The sequence below is a fragment of the Polistes dominula genome, unplaced genomic scaffold (assembly GCF_049000335.1).
Source record: "Polistes dominula isolate Pdom_NZ unplaced genomic scaffold, Pdom_raw_medaka contig_73, whole genome shotgun sequence".
Taxonomy (NCBI): Eukaryota; Metazoa; Arthropoda; class Insecta; order Hymenoptera; family Vespidae; genus Polistes; species Polistes dominula.
This window is the reverse complement of record NW_028300951.1, coordinates 38,460-59,151: the sequence shown is the minus strand read 5'-3', so window position 1 is coordinate 59,151 and position 20,692 is coordinate 38,460. Positions and strand designations below refer to the sequence as shown.

The following is a 20,692-nucleotide window of genomic DNA, read 5'->3' as shown; positions in this document are numbered from 1 at the left end:
CCGTGTATTTACGGTTAACTTGCTAAAAACTAGATTATCGTCTTTTATATCTTTTCCTAATAGATCTAATAGATTTAATAGACTTAATAGATTTAATAGATAATAAAACATTTTCTTGTGTTTCTTTTTTTCAAAGTTTCAACGAATCGACAAAGGTCCAATCGTCGGATCGTGGAATATTTCAAGAGACCGAATACTTGGAATTCGATCAATTTGTCGACTGTATTAAGTTGGTCCGGTCAAAGACGACTGATTGATCGCGTCTAAGCGTGTCGGTTCATCCTTTCTTCCTTCCTTCCTTCCTTCCTTCCTTACTTCCTTGCAACCATTCGTCGTTTTATTCTTCGTGCCTTGTGCGCCGAGCTATTTGTTTAAACTCGTTCGAGACTCGGCTCGTTATTAGAAAAGCCTACTGACAAATGACACAACTCTCGCGTCAGCTTGTCGCAACCTCGATCTTACGAAAGTTGATTAGTTTGCGAGAGAGAAAACAATATTTGACCCCGCCTTATAAAAAAACAAGAAACAAGAAAGAAAAAACAAAAAAAAAAAAACAAAAAATAGAAAAGAGTAATGAACGGTAAACCTTTGGAATATTACGAAGCCTCCCATCATAATTCATTTTCAACGAATTAAACAAACGTCCATCTCGCAAACTTGCTCGTTTCAACGAAGACAAAATGCGTAGTCTCGTTCGGTAACATTGTGCGGGGAGGAGGGTGATACCAGCCAAAGTGAAAATTGGATAAAGAGTAAAATATAATCTCCTTTTCAAAAATTCCATTACCCGTATGTCCGCGCAACACTGCCCCGACGATAATTGGAAATTGACATTTTTTAATCCTCGCCCATTCCGGTTACTCCCGTGACAAGAAAATCCCCATAATACGAGGCTCGCGCGCTGCTTCGCGGAAATGAGATTTGCCTGGGCGCACTCGCAAACTCATCCATCCCTTTATGCTTTTTCCTGGATAAACTTATCTTTTTTAGCCAGGTAGTCGAGCAAGTTTATTCGCGTTTGAAATATAACCGATGCGAATTGCCAAAGAAGGAAGGAAGGAAGGAAGGAAGGAAGGAAGAAAGGACCCATCGTCGCGAAAACGTTCATCTTCCTCATGTCCCGCTACGATTTAAGATAATAGAGTTTCATTAACTTGAGTGCAATTCGATAGAGAAATTTAATAAAGTGGCTCGCTCGGTCGCCTTTAGGTAATTAACTTGATTAATCTTAACGCAAGTGTAAACGCAAACGTAAACGCAACGTGCGCCGTACGTAACTAGTCCATCTTTCTATACCAAGCAATCTTTCGAAAATGACAATAATAGCAGAGGAAAGAAATAAAAGTAGTTCTCGTTTTGCAGCAATTTGCTGACACTCGTGGACCCACTCGGTCGAGTTATTGCGGCGGGGCGTAAAGCGTAAAGCGCGTACGACGAGGTTGTAAATAATATGGAAAAGTACACACCGAATCTACGATGTCATCTCGCTTTTCCTAATGCAAAACTAGCGAGAAAAAGAAGGTAGGTTGACCCGTTGGGCAATATAATATTTCAAAGTAGGGTGTCCTCCGCGGGGCCGTGAATATCTTAACAGTCATAAGGTGTATCCTCTCGCGACTATATTCATATGCAATACTCGTCCTCTCCGAGTTATTCGCCAGAGAGAGAGAGAGAGAGAGAGAGAGAGAGAGAGAGAGAGAGAGGCTTCAAAGAGCTCGTTTCTCTTTTCAATATTTTCCAATATCGAACTCAAAATAGTACCTATCTCTTTTGCTCTTTTGTTTTAATATTTTATTCATTTTCTACGATAGGATTTTCACATAGGTCGGAATATTTAATAAACTTTGTTGAACTTTGTTGAACTTTGAACGAATTTATTGATAATGAAATATCGATGAAAGAGTGTGTCCACCTTGGGACACATGACGGGTAGCAGCGGTTAATGAGGATTCCTTGATAATCGCACGTCTACTACGAGCGCGCATAGCTACGCAAGCGCGCGCATTTATCCTGCGCTATTTAATAATGAGAGCCTCTCCATTACTCAATGGCTATTAGAGCGAGGGGGTTGGTAAGATAGTGAGGGAGGGGTGGCTTTCGGTTCGAGTTCGTTCAACGGTGCAATTGGTTAATCACCGCTCTCTCATCCCAAGCCCCGTGACTGAGACACGGTTTAAGCGAGCCCCCCTCTAGGCCCGAGTCCCATATCAATTAATCTTACCCAGAATGCAATAACTGTCCAATCTGCTCCCGTGCCTGCCTGCCTGCCTGCCTGCCTGCCTGCCTGCGTCATGGTGTCGTGCAGTCAGTGCCGTAATGTTCTCTCGCCCTTTGTCTACCTCTCCTATTCCATTTTCCAAAGTAAAATCGTTTCTCGACAAAATTTCCTCTACTTGAATCTTTTCGTTTTTCACTAGTCCACAATAAGAAAAACAAATATAATATATAAATAAGAAGGAAACTCAAAGGGAAAATATATTAAGGGTTTCTTCTTGGTAACAGCCCGCTTAATTGGCATCGACCCTTGAATTGCCATGAATTACATCGAGTCTACGACCTAGTCAAAATGACCGTGATCTTTCGCTTCGTCAGATTCAACGAGATCTCGATTAATCGTTCTCGACGTTTCTCTCGGACAAAATGGGATGAATTCGTTTGAAATCGAAACGAGTCGCGTTTTGCTCTCGTTCCTTCATTCCTCACCAACGAACGGTTTACAAATGGTAACAGCTTTTATTCATAATAATAATAATAATAATAATAATAATAATAATAATAATAATAATAATAAAAATAATAATGATAATATAATAATAGACAATAATAATAATAATAATAATAATAGCAGCGAGTTCTAATTACAATAATTACATAATGATATCAATGGTACAACAATAAAAACTTTGATAAGGGAAAGAGGAAGGAGAAAGAATCGAATATACATAATACAATATTGAGAGTTGGTCTCATCGAGGAGGGGAATTTGAGGGGAATTTGAGGGGAATTCGAGGGGGAATTTGAAGGGAAATTTAGTGCGAAGAAATACCGCCACCGGATCGGTGCAACGTTGACGGTTTCTCTATTTATATTTATAGGTTCGAGTCATTTTATATCCACATTCATATGTATGTAGTAATGCGTGCGCAAGCACGCGCGAGTAAACGCTTACAATTAGACTAACAAAAAGAGATACGGTCTACGGTGCTATTTACAAGTTTGGTCACAGTTGCGATCCAGAGGACTTTGTCCAGAAATGGAGTCCCGACGAGTCGTCTTTCCTCTTCGCGAAAGAGATATGCAAAGTGTGCGTCGATGTGCGTTCCTCTCTTATTCGCTAACAAACTTCATCAATTTTTCGATGAAAATCGACCAACGAGCAAAGAACGAGGACGTTAAAATGTCTCTACGTATCTATGATAATAAACCCCCACCTCGCGCGTATAAGGTTTATATTCACAAACGATAGATATAATAATTTAGTAGAACAACGTTATTTTACATTTCTTCTCTCTTTCTTTTCTCCTTTCCCTATTATTTATAGTTTTAATGATCCAACGACTTTGGCCATTCGAAGAAACGTCGCCGATATCAGAGAATCCGTTTACGATATCTAAGAAAAAGCGAGAAAAGAAGTTTGTTTTGCTAGTCGAAATGGAATAAGAAGAAAAAGAAACAAAAATACAATTCGATTTGGACTTTGACGACGATCCAAACACCCTAAATTTCTTTGTTCCCGTGTCCTCCTTCGGATCTTTGTCCTTCGATTGCACTCTTCCGGCGATTAGCATTTTTTCATCCATGGGCACCTCTTCATTGCATTATCGACACATTTCCACTTGGCAAAGAATTCTGCGATGGAATCGTGGTGATTCCGGGTGCTGGTCGATGCGACGACGACGACGACGACGACGACGTCCCTAAATCGGCGTGCTGAGTTTCACGATGCCTCCTTAGATCGACCTTCCTCTGGAAAGCTCGTCCGCAGAGTTCGCACGCGAATGGCTTGAATCCCGTGTGTTTCCTCGAGTGCGTTATCAGATTGCTACTCTGCGAGAAGGCCTTGCCGCATACTTGACATTTGTGCGGCTTTTCACCTGCGTCAAAATCAAACAAATCCAAATTATTATCGAACGATTTTAGCAACAACCAAGAAGGAAGTTCCTTCGAGGGGTGGTATCAGAGATGCAGGGCACGCCCGGTCAAGATTTCCTCCCAAGCGGGAATCTCAGCGAAGCCGGAGCCTCCGCCGCCGCCGTCGCCGCCGCCGCCGCCACCGTGAGGAGTGAAGGGACGGATCGCCGAGAGCTCGGTGAGCTCTGATTGGCGGCCAGGGGCGGCACCGACCCCTGTGTTGCCATGACTACCACCGGGATAAGCCGTAACCGGATAGACACCGAGGGATGAGGAATTGCACGTGCGCACTTTCCACCCTCCGTCGGGAGAGAGGGAAGCAGCAACAGAGTAGCAACGATTCCAACTATGCTGCCGCGAGTGACCAGCCGAGGGATGTTAATGGACTCTCTCTCTCTCTCTCTCTCTCCTCCGTTCCTCCGTTCCTCCAAAGTATTCGCGGATTCGCGTTATTCGTCCATCCATTTTTGACTTTTTTTTTTCCAACCACTATTACGAGTATTTAATAATGCTCTAAGATTTTTCCCGACGAAACGATGAAAAGAGAAATTATACGTAGCTGATTTTTTGCCAAAATAAAAATTGATTCGCAATAGTATCGCGAGCTCTTTCAAATCGTGATTCGAGGGGATTCGGAGTTAATGGCGACCTGAAATTCCATGCTGTGGAATTCACGAGAGGGGTGGGCCGAGAGTAAGAAGGAAGTTGCCCTCTGGAATTTACGCGCTCGTAAAAATCAAGAACCGTCGGGAGTCCCTCGCACCGATGGTGGTTGCCCTTTTCGTCTTTATTTTCGCTGGGAAAAGAAAGTAGCACCGCTCTTGTTACGATTTCCTAGGTAGATTCGCGCACCTTGACAAATCCTTCGAGAGCTGCAACACAATCGAAAAACGTCGTGTTCGGCTCGAGCGGGGACCGACAAAGCTATTCGAAACTACGAGAGAGAGAGAGAGAGAGAGTTTACTCTCTTAGTTGAGAGTCACTGCGGTTTAAGACACCATTACACCCCCGTACTCTCTTTCTCAGTCGACGCCCCTAAAACTATATTAAACTCGTGGAAATCTTGCAAGGGTCTTTTCCTCCGCTAATTCTCCCTCTCTCTTCTCCTTTTCCTTTTCTATTACCGCCATTTCTACGGATACGTATTACTTTTAGAATTGACAAAGCAAAAAAGTATTATTCTTCGATACCAACAGTCCAACTTGTTCCCATTTTATCCTTAACCAATTGCATCAACATTGATATTCGATTTTTTACGACGACGAAATAGTCGACAGACAAATCTTTGAGTTTTATCGGTTGCGAATAAACTCCAAGCGAAAGAGCAAAAAGAGGAGAAAACGAGTAGGCGGAGAATATTGCTGAGTGGAGAGGAGAGAGAGGAAGGTGAAGCGGACTCTGACCGAGGCATTGATTTCTTCTCGTCTTCATCGACCACGTCTCTACTCTGCGGGTTGCGTCTCTGGAGGCGGCCCTCTTTTCTTTCCAAAGGAAAGTTCTTGCCAACGAGAGAGAAGGAGAAAGAGAGAGCGAATCGTACGAGGGTAGCATAGATTTCTTTGGAATACTTCAAATATACTAAATATCTATTTAGTAATGATTAAACGCTTTCGATAGATTCGAGTAAAAATGGAAAGAGGGAAACTAAACATCGAAAACAGGGAAAACAAGGATCGAAAGTAATTCCAAATAGCCGAATGCGTCCCCGGTGCAATTTGAATTTCTTGTCATCGATCGTCGTGCCGACAAACGCTCGAAAATGCGGGTTAACACTCGGCTATAGTAGTCCTCGTATATTTCACGGGCGTGTCCGTGCGGTGGTATCGAAATACCGGCGTGTCAGCGAATGTTAGCAGCCTCTCGAGGGGATCGAATCGCGCGTCGAATTGAGCGTCGAATCGAGCGTCGAATCGACACGGGAGCTTTGTATTTACTATTTCACGGCTACGTGCACGGACACGACCCGTGCCGTGCCGTGCCGTGCCGTGTCGTGTTTGCAACGCACGTTTTACCCGGTCGTCAAATGGGCGGATTTCGAGAGATAAAGAGAGAGAGAGAGAACAAGTGATAGCCTTCGAAAGGACGGCTATGGTTAAGGGAATACGTTAGTACGTTAGTTTATCGGTTAAAAAAAAAAAAAAAAAAAAAAAAAAAAGAAAAAAGAAGAGAAAAAGATAAAAAAAGTTTGGAAAGAACGTCAAGCAATGATGGGATTGATGGCAATTATTGTCTCTGGAGAGCGGTGGCTTCCGTCGCGATATACAATATTTCCCGTAGAGGGTAGAGACCGGAGCCAAAGTAAAGGAGGAAACGCGATACCGCCGCTAAGTCTGTTAGCTCCTTAGTGCTTTCGATCTAACCGAGGGATCCGCGGTAATAATCTTCTCCCGGACGATCACGGCGGACGTATGGCTATTAAATTATTAAGGCGTCGATCAACATTAGGAATCGTGACAAATCCGATCTGTGCCATTGGCGCGAAGGGTCCCGCTACCTAAGCTTCTCTCTACTCCTTCTAATTATCCTTGATCGCCTTACATTTCATATCTTACGATTACCGTCCATTAACGGAGATGACGCGTGCTCCTCTTTTCCTAACCAGCATGACAGTCCACCGCGATGAATAAATATCAAACCTTCTTTTTCTTTCCCTATCCTAGAAAACGATATAAGACTAATATCCTTCATCCATCTTTCTATCGCATTACTCTCTCAGGGTCCTTTTGAAAAGCAAAGTCTAAGAAGGATGAAGAAGCTTTATCGATGACGCCGTAGTAGATGCCGCAGTAGATGCCGCAGTAGATGCTGTAACGACGTTTCGCATCTTTGATAGTTAATTTCAAGCTTCTAGCCCGAAAAAGGAAGAGACGAGACGACGAGGAGGAAGATACGAGTCCTACGTACCTGCACACGTACCTGCACACGTACCTGCACACGTACTACGAATAACAACGTAGATGGATGGAAGAAGGAGGAAGGAGGAAGGAGGATTTACGTGTTCCTGTCGTGTCGATATCCTTGGAAATTTAATCATGCTCCTATACTACTATGTCGCACGGTGCCAACGCTCAACGGATCGTCGTCACGATGATAACGGATCGCGTCGAGGTATCCGTGTAACGTTATATCAGCGAATTTGCATGTTTGATGCAGCATCGGATGTTCCTACCGGCTTACCATCGTCGCATTAAACGTAACGTCCTCGACATCCAACGCTCGAAGCTCCAAGCTCGAACCCAATAGCGATAAAGCGAGGCAGCAAACTTTGTCCTTCCTTCGATACACTAACACCACTACCTTTGCTTCCTTGACCAAACTTCTTCTATGATACTCTAAATTGTTTCGTTTGTGCGAACAATTGAACAATCGGCACGATAAAGATGGTGATTACTCGGTTCGCAGTTGAAAATTTACTTTGCGTGCTACCTAGGAATCGCGAGGAAATAGATAAATTTCCAAGCACGACTCTTTACGTCGACGGAATTATGAAAAGGGGGCCTTCCGAGCGGTCCCCTCGTCGCCAAAGTTTAAACAGCTTAGGTAATGTTGCGGCCTTCTCTAAACCTCTAATAGGTATACCGTGAACGCGCCCGCCCGCAATGTTCTCAAACAGTACCCTCGAGACAAGTTTCAGAGCAAGACCAGCAGCAGGTATTCCTCATTCGTTAAAGGTAAAACGCAAAATAGCGCCACGAGAGTCTAACCTAATTGTAATTTACACCTACGACGCGTTGTTGACGTGTACAGTCGTTGCACATAGAACGTATATCCTTGATACGAGAACGTAGAATCATTTTTTTCAATTAATTCTCTTTTATGACTGTTTTAACAGGGCATCACGTTACGCCAACGAACGAACGAAATTGCATTAATTAGTTCTACGTCAACGCTTACGACCACGACGAACCGCGACGCATTCGTTCGAGAACAGAGAGAGGGAGAGAGAAAGAAACAAAACTAATGCTCGCGCGTTCGCACCTAATTCTCACTAAAATAATCGTCGGCACTTTCGTCGGCATTTTCGTCGGCAGTGAAAACGAAACGAAACGAAACAGAACGAAATGAAACGAAACGAAATCGACCAGTTGGGACAAGGAAAAGTATACAATTGACGTTGATCTTCTTCCCTCAGAGAACGACACCCAAAGAGCGGACAGGTTGTGTTTATTGTAAAAACAAAAGACGACGCACTGCCGTGTGTCACGGCAACTGTTTAAGGGGTGCGGTGTCTCTATATAGGATTGTCTCGATATAAGATTACATCGATTCTCTTGTAATCGCAATCAATGTACACTATGGAACAAACGGAATGTCTAATTAACAATCGAAATATCTATTTTACATCGTAACGCATCGTTCTGCAACAGTAGAATGACTCGACTAAGAGACCAAGAAATCTGATTGTACCGAAGGAAAAGAGATCTTGGCCGTGATCATCGAGAGAGCCGTCGTTCGAGCATCACCCCAAAGAAAAACGTTTTTCCGATGGAGCCGCAATGTTTTCGCAAGAGGGTGGTTGACCACTTGTCAGTCTGTCGCCTTCTCGATACCCATGACGCGACGTTATCCAATCGATCTCTCGTGCGGGAGCTGCTCGCAGCCACCGTGCACTTGACTCTTCATACGCTGCCACCTCGACGTACCACCCCCCCCCCCCAACGTAGAGCCCTCCTAATGACGAAGGTAACGCTTCCCCCTCGACTTGCTACTCCGCTTGCCGACTCGCGCACGAACAATATTTGCAGAGCTCTTATTCCCAACCCCCTAAAGCGCCCGACTCTCTCCCTTTCCAAGCTAACGTTTCCCTTTCTCTCTCTCTCTCTCTCTCTCTCTGTCCTTGTGTGCACCACCACCACCAACTATCTACCTACCTACCTACCTACCTACCTACCTACCTACCTACCTACCTAACTACTTGCCTACCTACCTACCTACCTACCTACCTACCTACCTAATAATGATTTTACGTTACGCCATGCCGGTCCCCGGGGAATCCGACGGTGCCGCACCCTTATTGCACATGGCCCGTGTTCACGACGAAGGGAATGTGGTTGCAGAGGGACGGCAAAAAAAGAACGACCGAGAGAAGAGATCGAAAGTGGAAGAGAAAGAAAGGGAGAGAGACAACGAGGACTTATTATCATTAGTTTCGAATCCCAGAACACCCTCTCTATCTGTCTCTCACGCACGTACGCGAACGAGTTTTCACAGTACTTGAATATAAAGCGACGAAAGAAAAAAAAAACTAACAAGTATTTGTTCGATCGAGGAAAAACGCGTAACGCGTAAACTTCGATCAACCGATTAATCTTACGAATCCTACAAATTTTCTCTCAACGTCGAGAACGTTCACCTTTTATCGTTGCCTTTTATGTTTTATGCCGTAGAAACTGAAAGCTGGTCAATAGAAATTGCTCGCGTTTGTGAATGGACCTCGAAATCATGATCGTTGGGATAAAGGAGGGAGAATCCCGTTGATCCTATCGAAAAGTAATTTCGTCGAAATAGAAACGTGATGGAAACGTGATGGAAACGTGATGGAAACGTGATGGAAACGTCGAGGAAAAAGGAAGAGAATAACTGACCGGAGCATCGTCATTTCACGAAGCAATTGCGACGCGCGTTACTCCTGAACGGAGTATCGGACGTCGAGTCAATCAATTTTTCATCCCTCTGAATAATGAATTAAATGTTCCGTTGCGACCCTCGCGTTGGATCGAGAAGAGACTTAGCAAATAAACTAGACAAATAAACGAAGTGGACGAACTCGTCGTTGCGGTCCCATAGGTTGTTAGCGGGCCCGCAAGCAAGTGACCACCACCATCGCTTTGTATCCTCTTTCAACGAATCCTGACGAGGCAGTTTTACTTCCTTCCAAGAAGGGTGAATAAGGAGCTGGAAGTGATCTAGCGACGGAAGCAACCCAAACGATAAGAAGAAGGGAGAGAACAAGGTGATAATTTGATAAGACATTGGGAGGGTTGCCATGGAAACGATACAAAGGCCAGACCCGCTTTGCCTCCCACTTAAGAACCTAGTCTTCTCCTTCAGAACCGTCGCTCCGTCAGCTTTCAGACGCACGAGTGTCAAGTGTCCCAACGCCATCCCTTCGGCGATGTTCTCGACTTCCGATATCGGAGTCGGGTTTCGATAAAAAAACAAAAAGGTTATCCTTTGCGAGACAAATGATCATGGAATTTAACTAGAGAGAAACGTATCATCATGTACTTACTTTATTTTCATCGATCCTAACATATTGGAAGATCAATCCGAAAAGCGCGGAAAATCTTTCCACTGGGATTAGCGAGAGGCTAACTCGTTCCGCTTTTCCCACGGACTATAATCGCCGCGATAAAATTCTATTCGAAGATCGACAATTGGGGGAGGGGGACACTATACTACTACTCGTGGAAGCAAAGAACCTGAGGGGTAAACGGAATACGAGAGGAACAGGGGAATCACCCCGAAAGACATTACGATTATTACCGAACGAAACTCGCAATGTGGGGCTCGGCAGACCTAACCCGGGGTGGGGAGGGGGGGGGGACCCCACACACCCTCCTGCCCCCTGCTTCTGCCACTGCCACTGCCTCTGCCCCTGCCCCTGCCCCTGCCTCTGCCCCTGCCCCTGTCCAACCATTCATCCAGCAGAAACCAACCGGCCACATGTGCCTGAACTCGAGCGAATCGTCTCGCCTCGCGCACAATACTGACTTCGTCCAGACGGTTGGATGCATTATTTATCGTAGAAAGTCGCTTCGTTAATTAATTCCTTCCAACTCCATCGGAGCAGCAGCCCGATAAATTTCTACGAGACTATGCTGAAAGTATCCTGAGACTCGCGAGATTTAGCTGGATCGCGTGATTATCGAAAATGCTTTTCGTAATGTAATTTGGGGTAAAAGAAAGCCCGGGATATACCTGTCACCTACCTGTGTGTATGTAAGTATGTTTCTTCATGTCGCTCTTCTGATGGAAACGTTTTCCACAAAATTGACACGGATACGGCCTGGTATCGGAGTGTATCAGCAAGTGCGTGCTCAGGGTGCTCGATCGTTTGAACGCTTTTCCGCACTGCTTACATTCGAAGACCTTTTCAGCGGAATGTACTGCCCTGTGTTGCGTCAAACTTATCTCGTGGCCAAAGGTTTTGTTGCAGAGTTCGCAAGCGAACGGTCTCTTCCCGTTGTGAGATCTTCTCGCGTGCACCTATCGAGGCATTTTACAATCGATGATATCGCAATTTCCTGTCAAAGAGAGTTCTCTTGACTCAATGACGTTTACGTACCTCGAGGCCGTGAGGCGTGCTAAACATCTTGTCGCACTTGACGCAGCTGTAAACGTCTGCGAGCGGATGGGGATGATGCAGCCCGTGTGCCGTGTGAGTTGAGTGCAGAGCCGGGTGTCCAGGATGGACGCCGCGTAACAGCGGGTGCAAGTGAGGCGGCAAAAGATGATGGGGCAACAATTGAGGATGAAGGTAAGAGAGAGGATGGTGAGGATGAGGTGGCAGAAGGCCACCCTGAAGATGAAGAGGTGGATAGAGTATGGAGGAGCTCGGTGTTGCCGGATGAGCTCCCCCGCCAATGGGAGGAGAAGCATTTTGAAGGTGAGCCGAGGGTGGGTCGGGCCTCAGAAGCGCCGACACGCTGAACGTATCGGCCGATCTTTTAGGCGGATGCGAGTGAGACGTCGCCGAGGTTATCGTCCCGGTAGGCGATGGCGTCGACGAAGAACGATGGGTTCGGTCGTCCTCCTCGCCAACCTCTTCCACGTCCACGTCGACTTCTTCCTCCTCTACGTCGACGTCTATCTCGGTGCAGTCTCGACGATCGAGTGCCGGAGAGGGGGACTCTGGGCACGGCGAATGCGACGGCGAGGGGCTCGTTGTCGCCGGTGAACCTACCAGACGACCAACGCCAAAGGACAATCGTTCTGCGAAAACAATACAAAAGAAAGATGAACATCTAATTGGTCGTCGATGCCATGTCGACGAATGAGCAATAACGCGTTGTGATTTACGATCGCATCGTAATTTGCTATGATGCAACTTGTGGGCCCGAGTATATTATATTTATAATCCGTGCACGCGACACGCGGTCACGTGCTGCTGCTACTACTACTACTACTACTGGTGGTGCGTATAACGCAGCCAGCCGTGCCCGGATAATCGCATTTAAAGGACTCACTCTACTGCGACCCCCTGCATCGTCGAAGGGCCGATTATTATCTTGACTCCTGGTGGCTTTGCAATCGAATCAAAATAAGGCAGGAACAGGCCACGACGAGAGCGACCTAATGTAATGAAAAACGCTCACGCCCGCGGTACTATAGCCCCGAACGGCTATAGCGTTTGGGAAAAATGAATATGTACAACAGAGGGAGATGTAGATAATATAAAGAGATAGCAATCATTTTTATCGGAAGATAGATGCACAAGATACTACTTTCGTACTACTTTCGTACTTGTTCGTACTTGCTAAAAGATCGATGAATAGATTTTGTTCTTCCGATGCATTAATATCCGCAAAGTATATTACGGCAATAGTAGGAAGAATCGATCCGTGCTGCTCGATAAAAAAATGTCATTGTTTGCGACACATGATATAATTGGAGGGAAAATAAAAAAAAATATACTATATATAATATGTATATCAATTGAAAAGATTACGTTCTGTCATTGAAAACTCGTATCGAGTAAACTAAGCTAGAGTAGACTCTTCTCTATCTTCCGAGAGAATTCATGCGAAGGTAGTTTTGACAAAGGAAGGAGATAAAAACGAACGTAAGAAAGATAAAAAGGGGATGGATCTTTGAGAAGAGAAGAAGGAAAGTGGAACGAAATAAAAATATGACGAGAAGAAAGAGGAAGTCCGGACAGATGTGACTCGGGACGAGTTAGGAAGAACTGCTTACGCAAATGCCACATCTGGGATATAGTGGAATGCGGTAAAAAGCATTCGGTGCAAAGTGCAAAGCGTCGTGAAAAAACAGTCGTCATCGTAGCGACCGTCCAGCAGATGGTTCACCTCGGTCCGCCTTTGCCGTCAGAACTTTCGTACTCGAGTACGAAGGACTCGAGCGCTTTAATATCATTCGACTAGAGTCGTTGCAATCAAGATAACGTTGCTCATTTGATAATGCTAATCCGGTCCTTGTCCCTTCCCTTTTAATCTTTCTTCGAGCGAATCCGATTTTAGTGAAATAAACGACAGAGGACAATTTGCTTCTAGAGATTTATGAAGAAAGTTTTGGAAAGAAGAAGGGTAGCAAAGACAGACAACGATGTCGAAGATAGTCGTCAACGTAGATTAATAAAGGAAGTCCAGGCCTTTTCAGGGGGAGAGAGGGGGTGGTTGGGGGGACAATTAGATCGAGTTAATCTTGCGTCGTCCGTCAGTCGTTTACTGCGTAGCGATCTGCCGCTATTAAGGCTCCAACACGCTACAAATCGTCAAACTCCTTCCGTCCTGTTCGTTTGTTCGTTTGTTCGTTTGTTCGTTTGTTCGTTTGTTCGTGGAAAGAAATATGTAAGTACGACGATCAACGACGGCGCCGTCAATAGACGGTACGACCGCGCCAGGAAGATGTGGGTTTTCAAAAAAGGATTTTTCATCGAGCCGTCAGTACTCATTTAAACTTAATACCCCTTTTTATGATCTCTTTCTCCCTCTCCTAAATCATGTTCGTTCAAAAAGAAGACAACAATAAAATAGGTAGCAAAAATACTCGTCGTGCTAGCGCTTAACATGAAAAAGAAACATCGTAACAATCGTGATACAAATTATTCGTTTCTCCTCCTTGTTTTTCATTCATCAGACGATCATTGATTCAATACGATTCCAACGCGTTTAAATAAAAATGCTACTACGCGACTCGATGATGAGTCGAAGATAAGAGGAGCCACGTGTAGCCACTAGGAAGGAGTAGGAAGAGAGCCGATATATGCGTATTAACATGACAAGACGTTACTAATTTAGGGTAGGTACGACTGACATGAGAAAGAGAGAGAAAGAGAGAGAAAGAGACCAATGTCGTACGACGAGTACAAAGGGACCGACGACGCGTCCGAATCCCTAAGCTGCGCCTCTAATCTGCTCCAATTGGGATGCTAAGAGTTAGAAGAGCCCATGTCCATCCGCGGTATGACGCGTGCTACCATTTATCCCAATCATCGGACGACCAGTCGTTATTAACGATTGGCGAATAAAAACTAGCCGCCATAGCGGAGGTGGAAGTTGAGAGAAACTCCCCCGTGTCCCACACGCACCCACGCACACACACCCACGCACGCACGCACACCCACGCACGCACACATACACCGTCGTAATAGATGCAATTCGAGTATACCTGAGTGACTTTTCGGTAGCGGTGGAAGATTCGTAACCTCAGTTGTATTTCCAAATGGTGCCCATAGTCTTGGGAACATTAAACGTACGTTGCATCCACCTAAAAGTAAAAAGTAAACAAGTAATAAGTGAATATGTATCAACATTCGTTAAGAACATAGAAAAGAAATAAAAGAAGAGGATAAAAGTCTTGTTATAGAATGTGTTTATATTCGTTCCTCGTTGCGCGTGTTACACTAAAGAACCTAGGAGGAATACGCATCTGTAACGTCTCAAGTCCTGACAAATTTGGTATTCCCAGTTCGTAGGAAAGATCAACCCCTCGACAAGAGCGTCTTTATTAGAAAGGAGGGAAACCCTCCTCTATTTATCAACCGTGTCTCGACTATTACTCCTTCTCTTTCTTTCAAACTGCATTCCTATCGAGGAACATTCATTCACCATCCATCGTCTTGGTTTCTTTGATCGGCAACCTACAACATTTACGAATACCTAACTTTACCCGCATCCCTTGACTAGATCGCATGGAATTACAAATTTGGATTTTTTCTTTTTTTCCTTATCCAACCGATTATCCTATTTATCAAGCTATAAGAATACAAAAAAAGGTCCCATTTTTGGAATTTTCCATCCCGGTTTCAAGACCGAACAGATCCCGACGGATGACGATTCGAAATGTTCGATTGAATGATACTGAATGCTGACGAATACGACGAAAAGAATCATCGGCGGGAAAAAAAAAGAATCGGTAATCCGGGCAATATAGTAACGACCGGGATAATCCGAGATAGCGCGAAGAGATTAGTTGCGCCGGCCGCGGCTCTACCATAGCAAAGGCTATCTCATTCTCGTAGGATTATCAGAAATAAATCATATTTTCCTATATAGCGAAGGTACCACTCGGCCGAGATAAGATGACCGCAGCGTTTCGGTGTACACAATGTCGTTGATACCACCGAACGTGTACACACGTTGCAGGTAACGCAGTCTTAGAGAGAGAGAGAGAGAGAGAGAGAGAGAGAGAAAGAAAGAGAGAGAACACCGATAATATCGCTCTTCGTTCTGTACAACGCTTATCCTGCATACCACGCTATCATCGTCCCTGTCGTAAATCTATAAACGTAAATCTATAAACGTAAATCCATCGTGATTTTCTGTTAGCATAGTGTGCCCAACTTTTTCCAAGGGTATGGAACGTCCTAATATTCTAACTATAAACTGGTTTCTACTTCTTATATCTTTCTTCCCGATACATTTATATATTTACTTTTCAAATAATAGACTTTCAATGCAAAATTTCTTTGACTCTCTTTCAAGATTGGAATGTTAAAAATGTTAATTATCGAGAGAAATCGTCAGCTTAACAGAAGATTCGATGTCTCGATCCGAATGGAAGGCATCAACCCTCTCCACGATCTGCCCATCACCTGGCAATTACGGCTTAAACTGTTTAGCCCGGCTCTGCGTGGGATGATGATATTATTACGTTAGCCTATTACCCTGATTAGCAACCGAGTATTAGTATAGGCACGCTGTCTAATCCATCCCCTCACCTGTTGAACGGCCATCCTGCCGACTCGATTCTCTTACGCACCTGCACACATACACACACACACACACACACACAACACACAACACACACACACACACGCGTACACACATACACACATAAATCAACGCGCAACACGCTTCTACGTTCGCTTTGCGTGTGCGATCAAAGTTTCTGTAAGGAATAGTTTGATGAAGGGACTACCAAATGATTTCTTTTTCTTTAGTCTTCATTATCGTTATTACCTTTAAAGCCTAACGTTAAACGATAATTGTCCAATTTCTATCAACTACATCTTTTTTCAATTATATCTAGAAAAAACCTTACCTTCGGATTCGAGCGAAACTTGCGAATTTTCTTGAAGATTTTCGTTGTTATTAGTTTCCTGTGACACAGCCTGTTGATGTACCAACGATGAAGTCGGTTGTTTCGGTTTGACGACCCGAAAAGCTGACGTTTCGGCTACACCTCTACGCGAAAAATCCAACGGACCCACCCCAACAGGCGAGTGTTGTTGCTGCACTTCCATCATCCTGATGATTCACTCTTTCTTGTTTCCCTTATACTTATGGAAACTTTTTCTTCTCCTCGCTACACCCAACATCCGCGTACCTCGCGGAGGATTCCTTGCTATATCCAACCAAGTAACTTTGAATGAAAGAAAAGTATCTATAGTTGAGGCACCGATCCGTTAAAAATGATCTTCGTTGCACGAAACTTCAAAATAGGTCGTATCTTTCCTCGAATACGAGAAGAAGAAACACGTTCCAATATTTCATCCTGGAAACTTGATCTAATCGCAATTAGTTTGCAATGATTGTTCTCGAACGAGCACAAAGGGTTAATCTCCTATTGCACGTCGATCGCAAGGATTGCAGGACGCTCCAAATCCAACTCTCCAAATCCAACGCTCCAAATCCAACGCCGATGAAGAAGAAAAAAACAAAAGGAAATAATGACACACCACCGAGCTTTAATGTTGCGTGTGTATATTAAGTGTGTATTATGTGTGTATTATGTGTGTGTCGCGGAGATGCGAGAGACGTTATAGCGGGTGTCTCGACGGCGACTGCCGTTAACGGGATCCGATAGTGCCGAGGGACTCCCATGCGACGACGACGACGACGACGACGACGACGACGACGACGACGACGATGATGACGACGACTACGACGACGATGGACGAAGAGTGAGACGGATATATGTATATAATAAGTTGCGCGCACGCGGTTCAGGGGGGAGAGAAAGAGAGACCGAGAGACCGATTAGAAGTGGGAGACGAATGAGTAAAGTAAGAGCAACGCAGATAGATATACGGACGAAAGAGTGGACGGATGGACGGATGGACGGACGGATGCACGAACGGATAAAGACCAAAAGAGAGAGGGAGAGAGAGAGAGAGGGGAAAAGAGAGAGGGAAAGAGAGAGAGGGAGAGAGAGAAATGTTGGATACTAGCTGGGATTTTCAAAGTTGGCTCCGCCTCCCTGGCACGCCTCCTTCTTCCCTACTCTACTCCCGCATACACACACACACACACACACGCAAACAGAGAAGCATTCGTAGCATTCGCGCGCAAGCAACCTAGCAAGTGCTCTACGTGCTTATTCTCGCGATTCACCCGGATGAGAGATTCTCTGTACGGGGGTGGTACAGCTGGGTGTGTATCTCGAATGTACGTACGCTCGATCTATCTCTATCCTACCTCTAACCTACCTCTATCCTACCTCTATCCTACCTTTACGCTCGCCAGCATTATGTGGAACCACTCGGCCACCCTGATTCCGCTCTTGACTTCACTGATTGATATTTGTGCTTTGCCCTCCCACGCGAGCGAGAGAAAGTCAGAAAACGCGCGCGCACGTCCAAAGTACTACTCGTATGGGATTCACCGTGCATCGACATTACACGCGGCTCTTTCTCCGATTACTAATAAATAAGACAACAAAGTCCTACTACTTTTCTGATTTTGATACTATATCGCGTTTCTTCCTTTCCCGAATAATATTCAAGTATTTCGATCTCAATAATGATTTCTTACATTTACAACGAACCCTGCGATAAGGAAAGAACAATAGAGAGAGAGAGAGAGAGAGAGAGAGAGAGAGAGAGAGAGAGAGAGAAATTCTGTTTTCAAGAAGAAATAAATCCATTCCATTTATCGGCGATAACGAAAGCCGATAGATAAGGTAGAATTTTTGGTGCAACGCGACAATGATAATGCACAAACAGAGAAACAAGATTTTATTTGACATGAACTTTTTCGATCTTGGCAATCGTCACTTTGCGTTCATTCGCAGCATATTTTTGGCACAGGTGATAACGAAAGAAGATTATCGATGTCTCGTTATGTGTGGATTTTCTTGAAAGGAATGCGCAATTGTCCTCCTTGTCTCGCAACACGATTAAGTCGTATTAAATTATTCGACAATTAGCAATCGTGCACGATATACAATATTTTTTCTTGATCTCTTCTTGTCAAAGGGCCGTTGAGAAACAGCGAGAAAAATATTTCGCCTAAATCCATAGACCCGTGTCAATTACTCGCTATTTCGACTTAATTCGCAACGAAATTGAAACGCACCGTCAACCGAGACCGTAATCTATACTCTCCGATCTAACCGTTTACCGTCTTATGCGATTACCGTATTAACCCTTTATTACTCCTGATACTTTCGTGGAATAGATTATGAAAAATGTCCGGCGGATTTTTGTGTAAATGTCGGACGACGACATGCATCGACAAACACGACGCGTCACGAACGCGCGTCGCCGCGTTTTCTTCACCTTTCTTTAATATAAATAAATTATTGTTTAAATTATGTTTAAATTATGTTTCAATTATGTTTTTTTGTCTATACTAAATATTATTATACAATCCATATAATCTAATGCTCTGTTAGTCAGTGGCAACTGTCTTTGCAATTGGAGGATGATAAAGGTTAAAAAAGTACTCGTCTACTCATCTACTCATCTACTCATCTACTCATCTACTCATCTACTTTCGACAAAGTCTCTTTCGCGAGATGAGAATAGAAAAACGTTGTAGAATAGAAAAAAGTAAGGTAGCGACAAACCGCATCAATCATTCTCGCTCACTCCGACGAGTGAGGAGAGTATCTTCGCTGGAGAAGATTGCTTGCTTCTCTTATCGCAGAAAATAGGAAAACTCGTGGATCGTGGTTCTCGAAAGAAAACGGTGAACAACCTAATGTCTCCTGCTAAATTATAGAACACGAAAAAACGCTTTTTTTTCCCAATTACACAAAAAGTCAAGTTTCTTTCCGTTTCCAGAGAAATTATTCGATGACTAATCTACAAGAAATTTCAACTTATCGTGGCTAACGTTTAGTGGCTACGTTTGTTTATTCGGTCAGAACCAATTTAAAGATTGAATGCGTCGAAAAACAATACAGATATAATACAATATATACGCGATATCTTAATCCAATGAATACGCAATAATAGCTCGTTTACCAACAATTATAACGATCGTCATTTTCGCATTACGTTGCGAATACAGTAATCATGTTTGTGCTTGAATTACCGATGAAAAAGAAAGAAACGCTTTCGGATCTCTTTCATTAACATCCGCCGATACCCTGTGATCGATCGATAAACGCAATTATTGTTAATCTTAACTTACAAACGTAATTATCGTGTGCGCACTATAGCAGAACATTTATTTTTTTTTTTTTTTTTTTTATTAATTTATTCTCAAAACGAATGTTTTAACAATTTTATTCTCTATTTGTACTCGAGTAAATGTCTACTTAACTTATTAATAATGAAAAATCATCGTAACATTCAGTCTAACGTTTACCTTGATAAACTATAATAGTTGAATGCGCCGCGCCGCACCGCGCCGCACCGCACCGCGCCGCGCCGGTCCAGGCTTCCGTTGGCGCCACAAATTGAATACTTGATTGTCCCGTCAAACAATTACCGTTTCAACGATATACCCTAGTAAAGACATATTCTCGTGATCGTCCTTCTCTTCTATAGAGAGAGCCAGGCGGAACGACCTACGTATGTATGTATATATATATATATATATATCTACAAACATGAGTCACTCTCGCAATCAATCAAGAAGAAAATATACTTATTAGCTATTGTTTTTATCAATTAGGGATGTGGGTGATGGTTATCGGGGAAAACGATATCTCGTGCGACACGTACGTAAACGCTTATGCGAAGCTACGGGTTGTTAACGCAGTTGGAAGCCTGCGGGTAAACGAACCAACTTTGAGTGAGACTTACGTGTCTAGAAAGAAATACTGCCAACATAATGAGAAATAATTATTTCGACTCGACGAGATCAATTCGAAAAGTCTTACGAGCTTATCGATCAACACTGATTCGATCTATAAGCTGTTCAAATCGACAGACTGTTCTAATTTCTTCAACGAAAACAATACAATGTTTTACTCCTTCTTTCTCTAAATTTATTATTATTTATTATTTTTTCCTTCCCTATATCCAATTGTGTCACGGGATTTATACGAAGAAATATGTCGCAATTGGACAACAAGCGACGACAGTCGTTGTGGCTAACAGTAATAAAAACAAAAACAAACCTAATCGTTGCTGTTTCCTCGAAGAGTATTGAAAGTTTATCTAATCGCGCCCAAGATCGTCGAAATATACGATTTAAATCCCGCG

At 43.8% G+C, this 20,692-nt stretch overlaps 1 protein-coding gene across 2 annotated transcripts; it reads right to left on the bottom strand.

The window, feature by feature from the left end:
- Positions 1–1,878: 1,878 nt before the first annotated feature.
- LOC107072101 (uncharacterized) lies at positions 1,879–18,981 on the bottom strand. Of its 2 annotated transcripts, none has more exons than XM_015331754.2 (5): positions 16,034–16,137; positions 14,482–14,580; positions 11,420–12,066; positions 11,064–11,340; positions 1,879–4,094 (listed from the first exon to the last, which is right to left on the bottom strand). In XM_015331754.2, exons 2-5 carry the CDS (start codon positions 14,558–14,560, stop codon positions 3,811–3,813), a joined length of 1,287 nt encoding a protein of 428 aa, XP_015187240.2. In that variant the 5' UTR covers positions 14,561–14,580; positions 16,034–16,137; the 3' UTR covers positions 1,879–3,810. The 2 variants fall into 2 exon arrangements, with proteins under 2 accessions (XP_015187240.2, XP_015187239.2); XM_015331753.2 differs by lacking the exon at positions 16,034–16,137 and adding an exon at positions 16,357–18,981 and having other exon boundaries at positions 1,880–4,094.
- Positions 18,982–20,692: the final 1,711 nt, after the last annotated feature.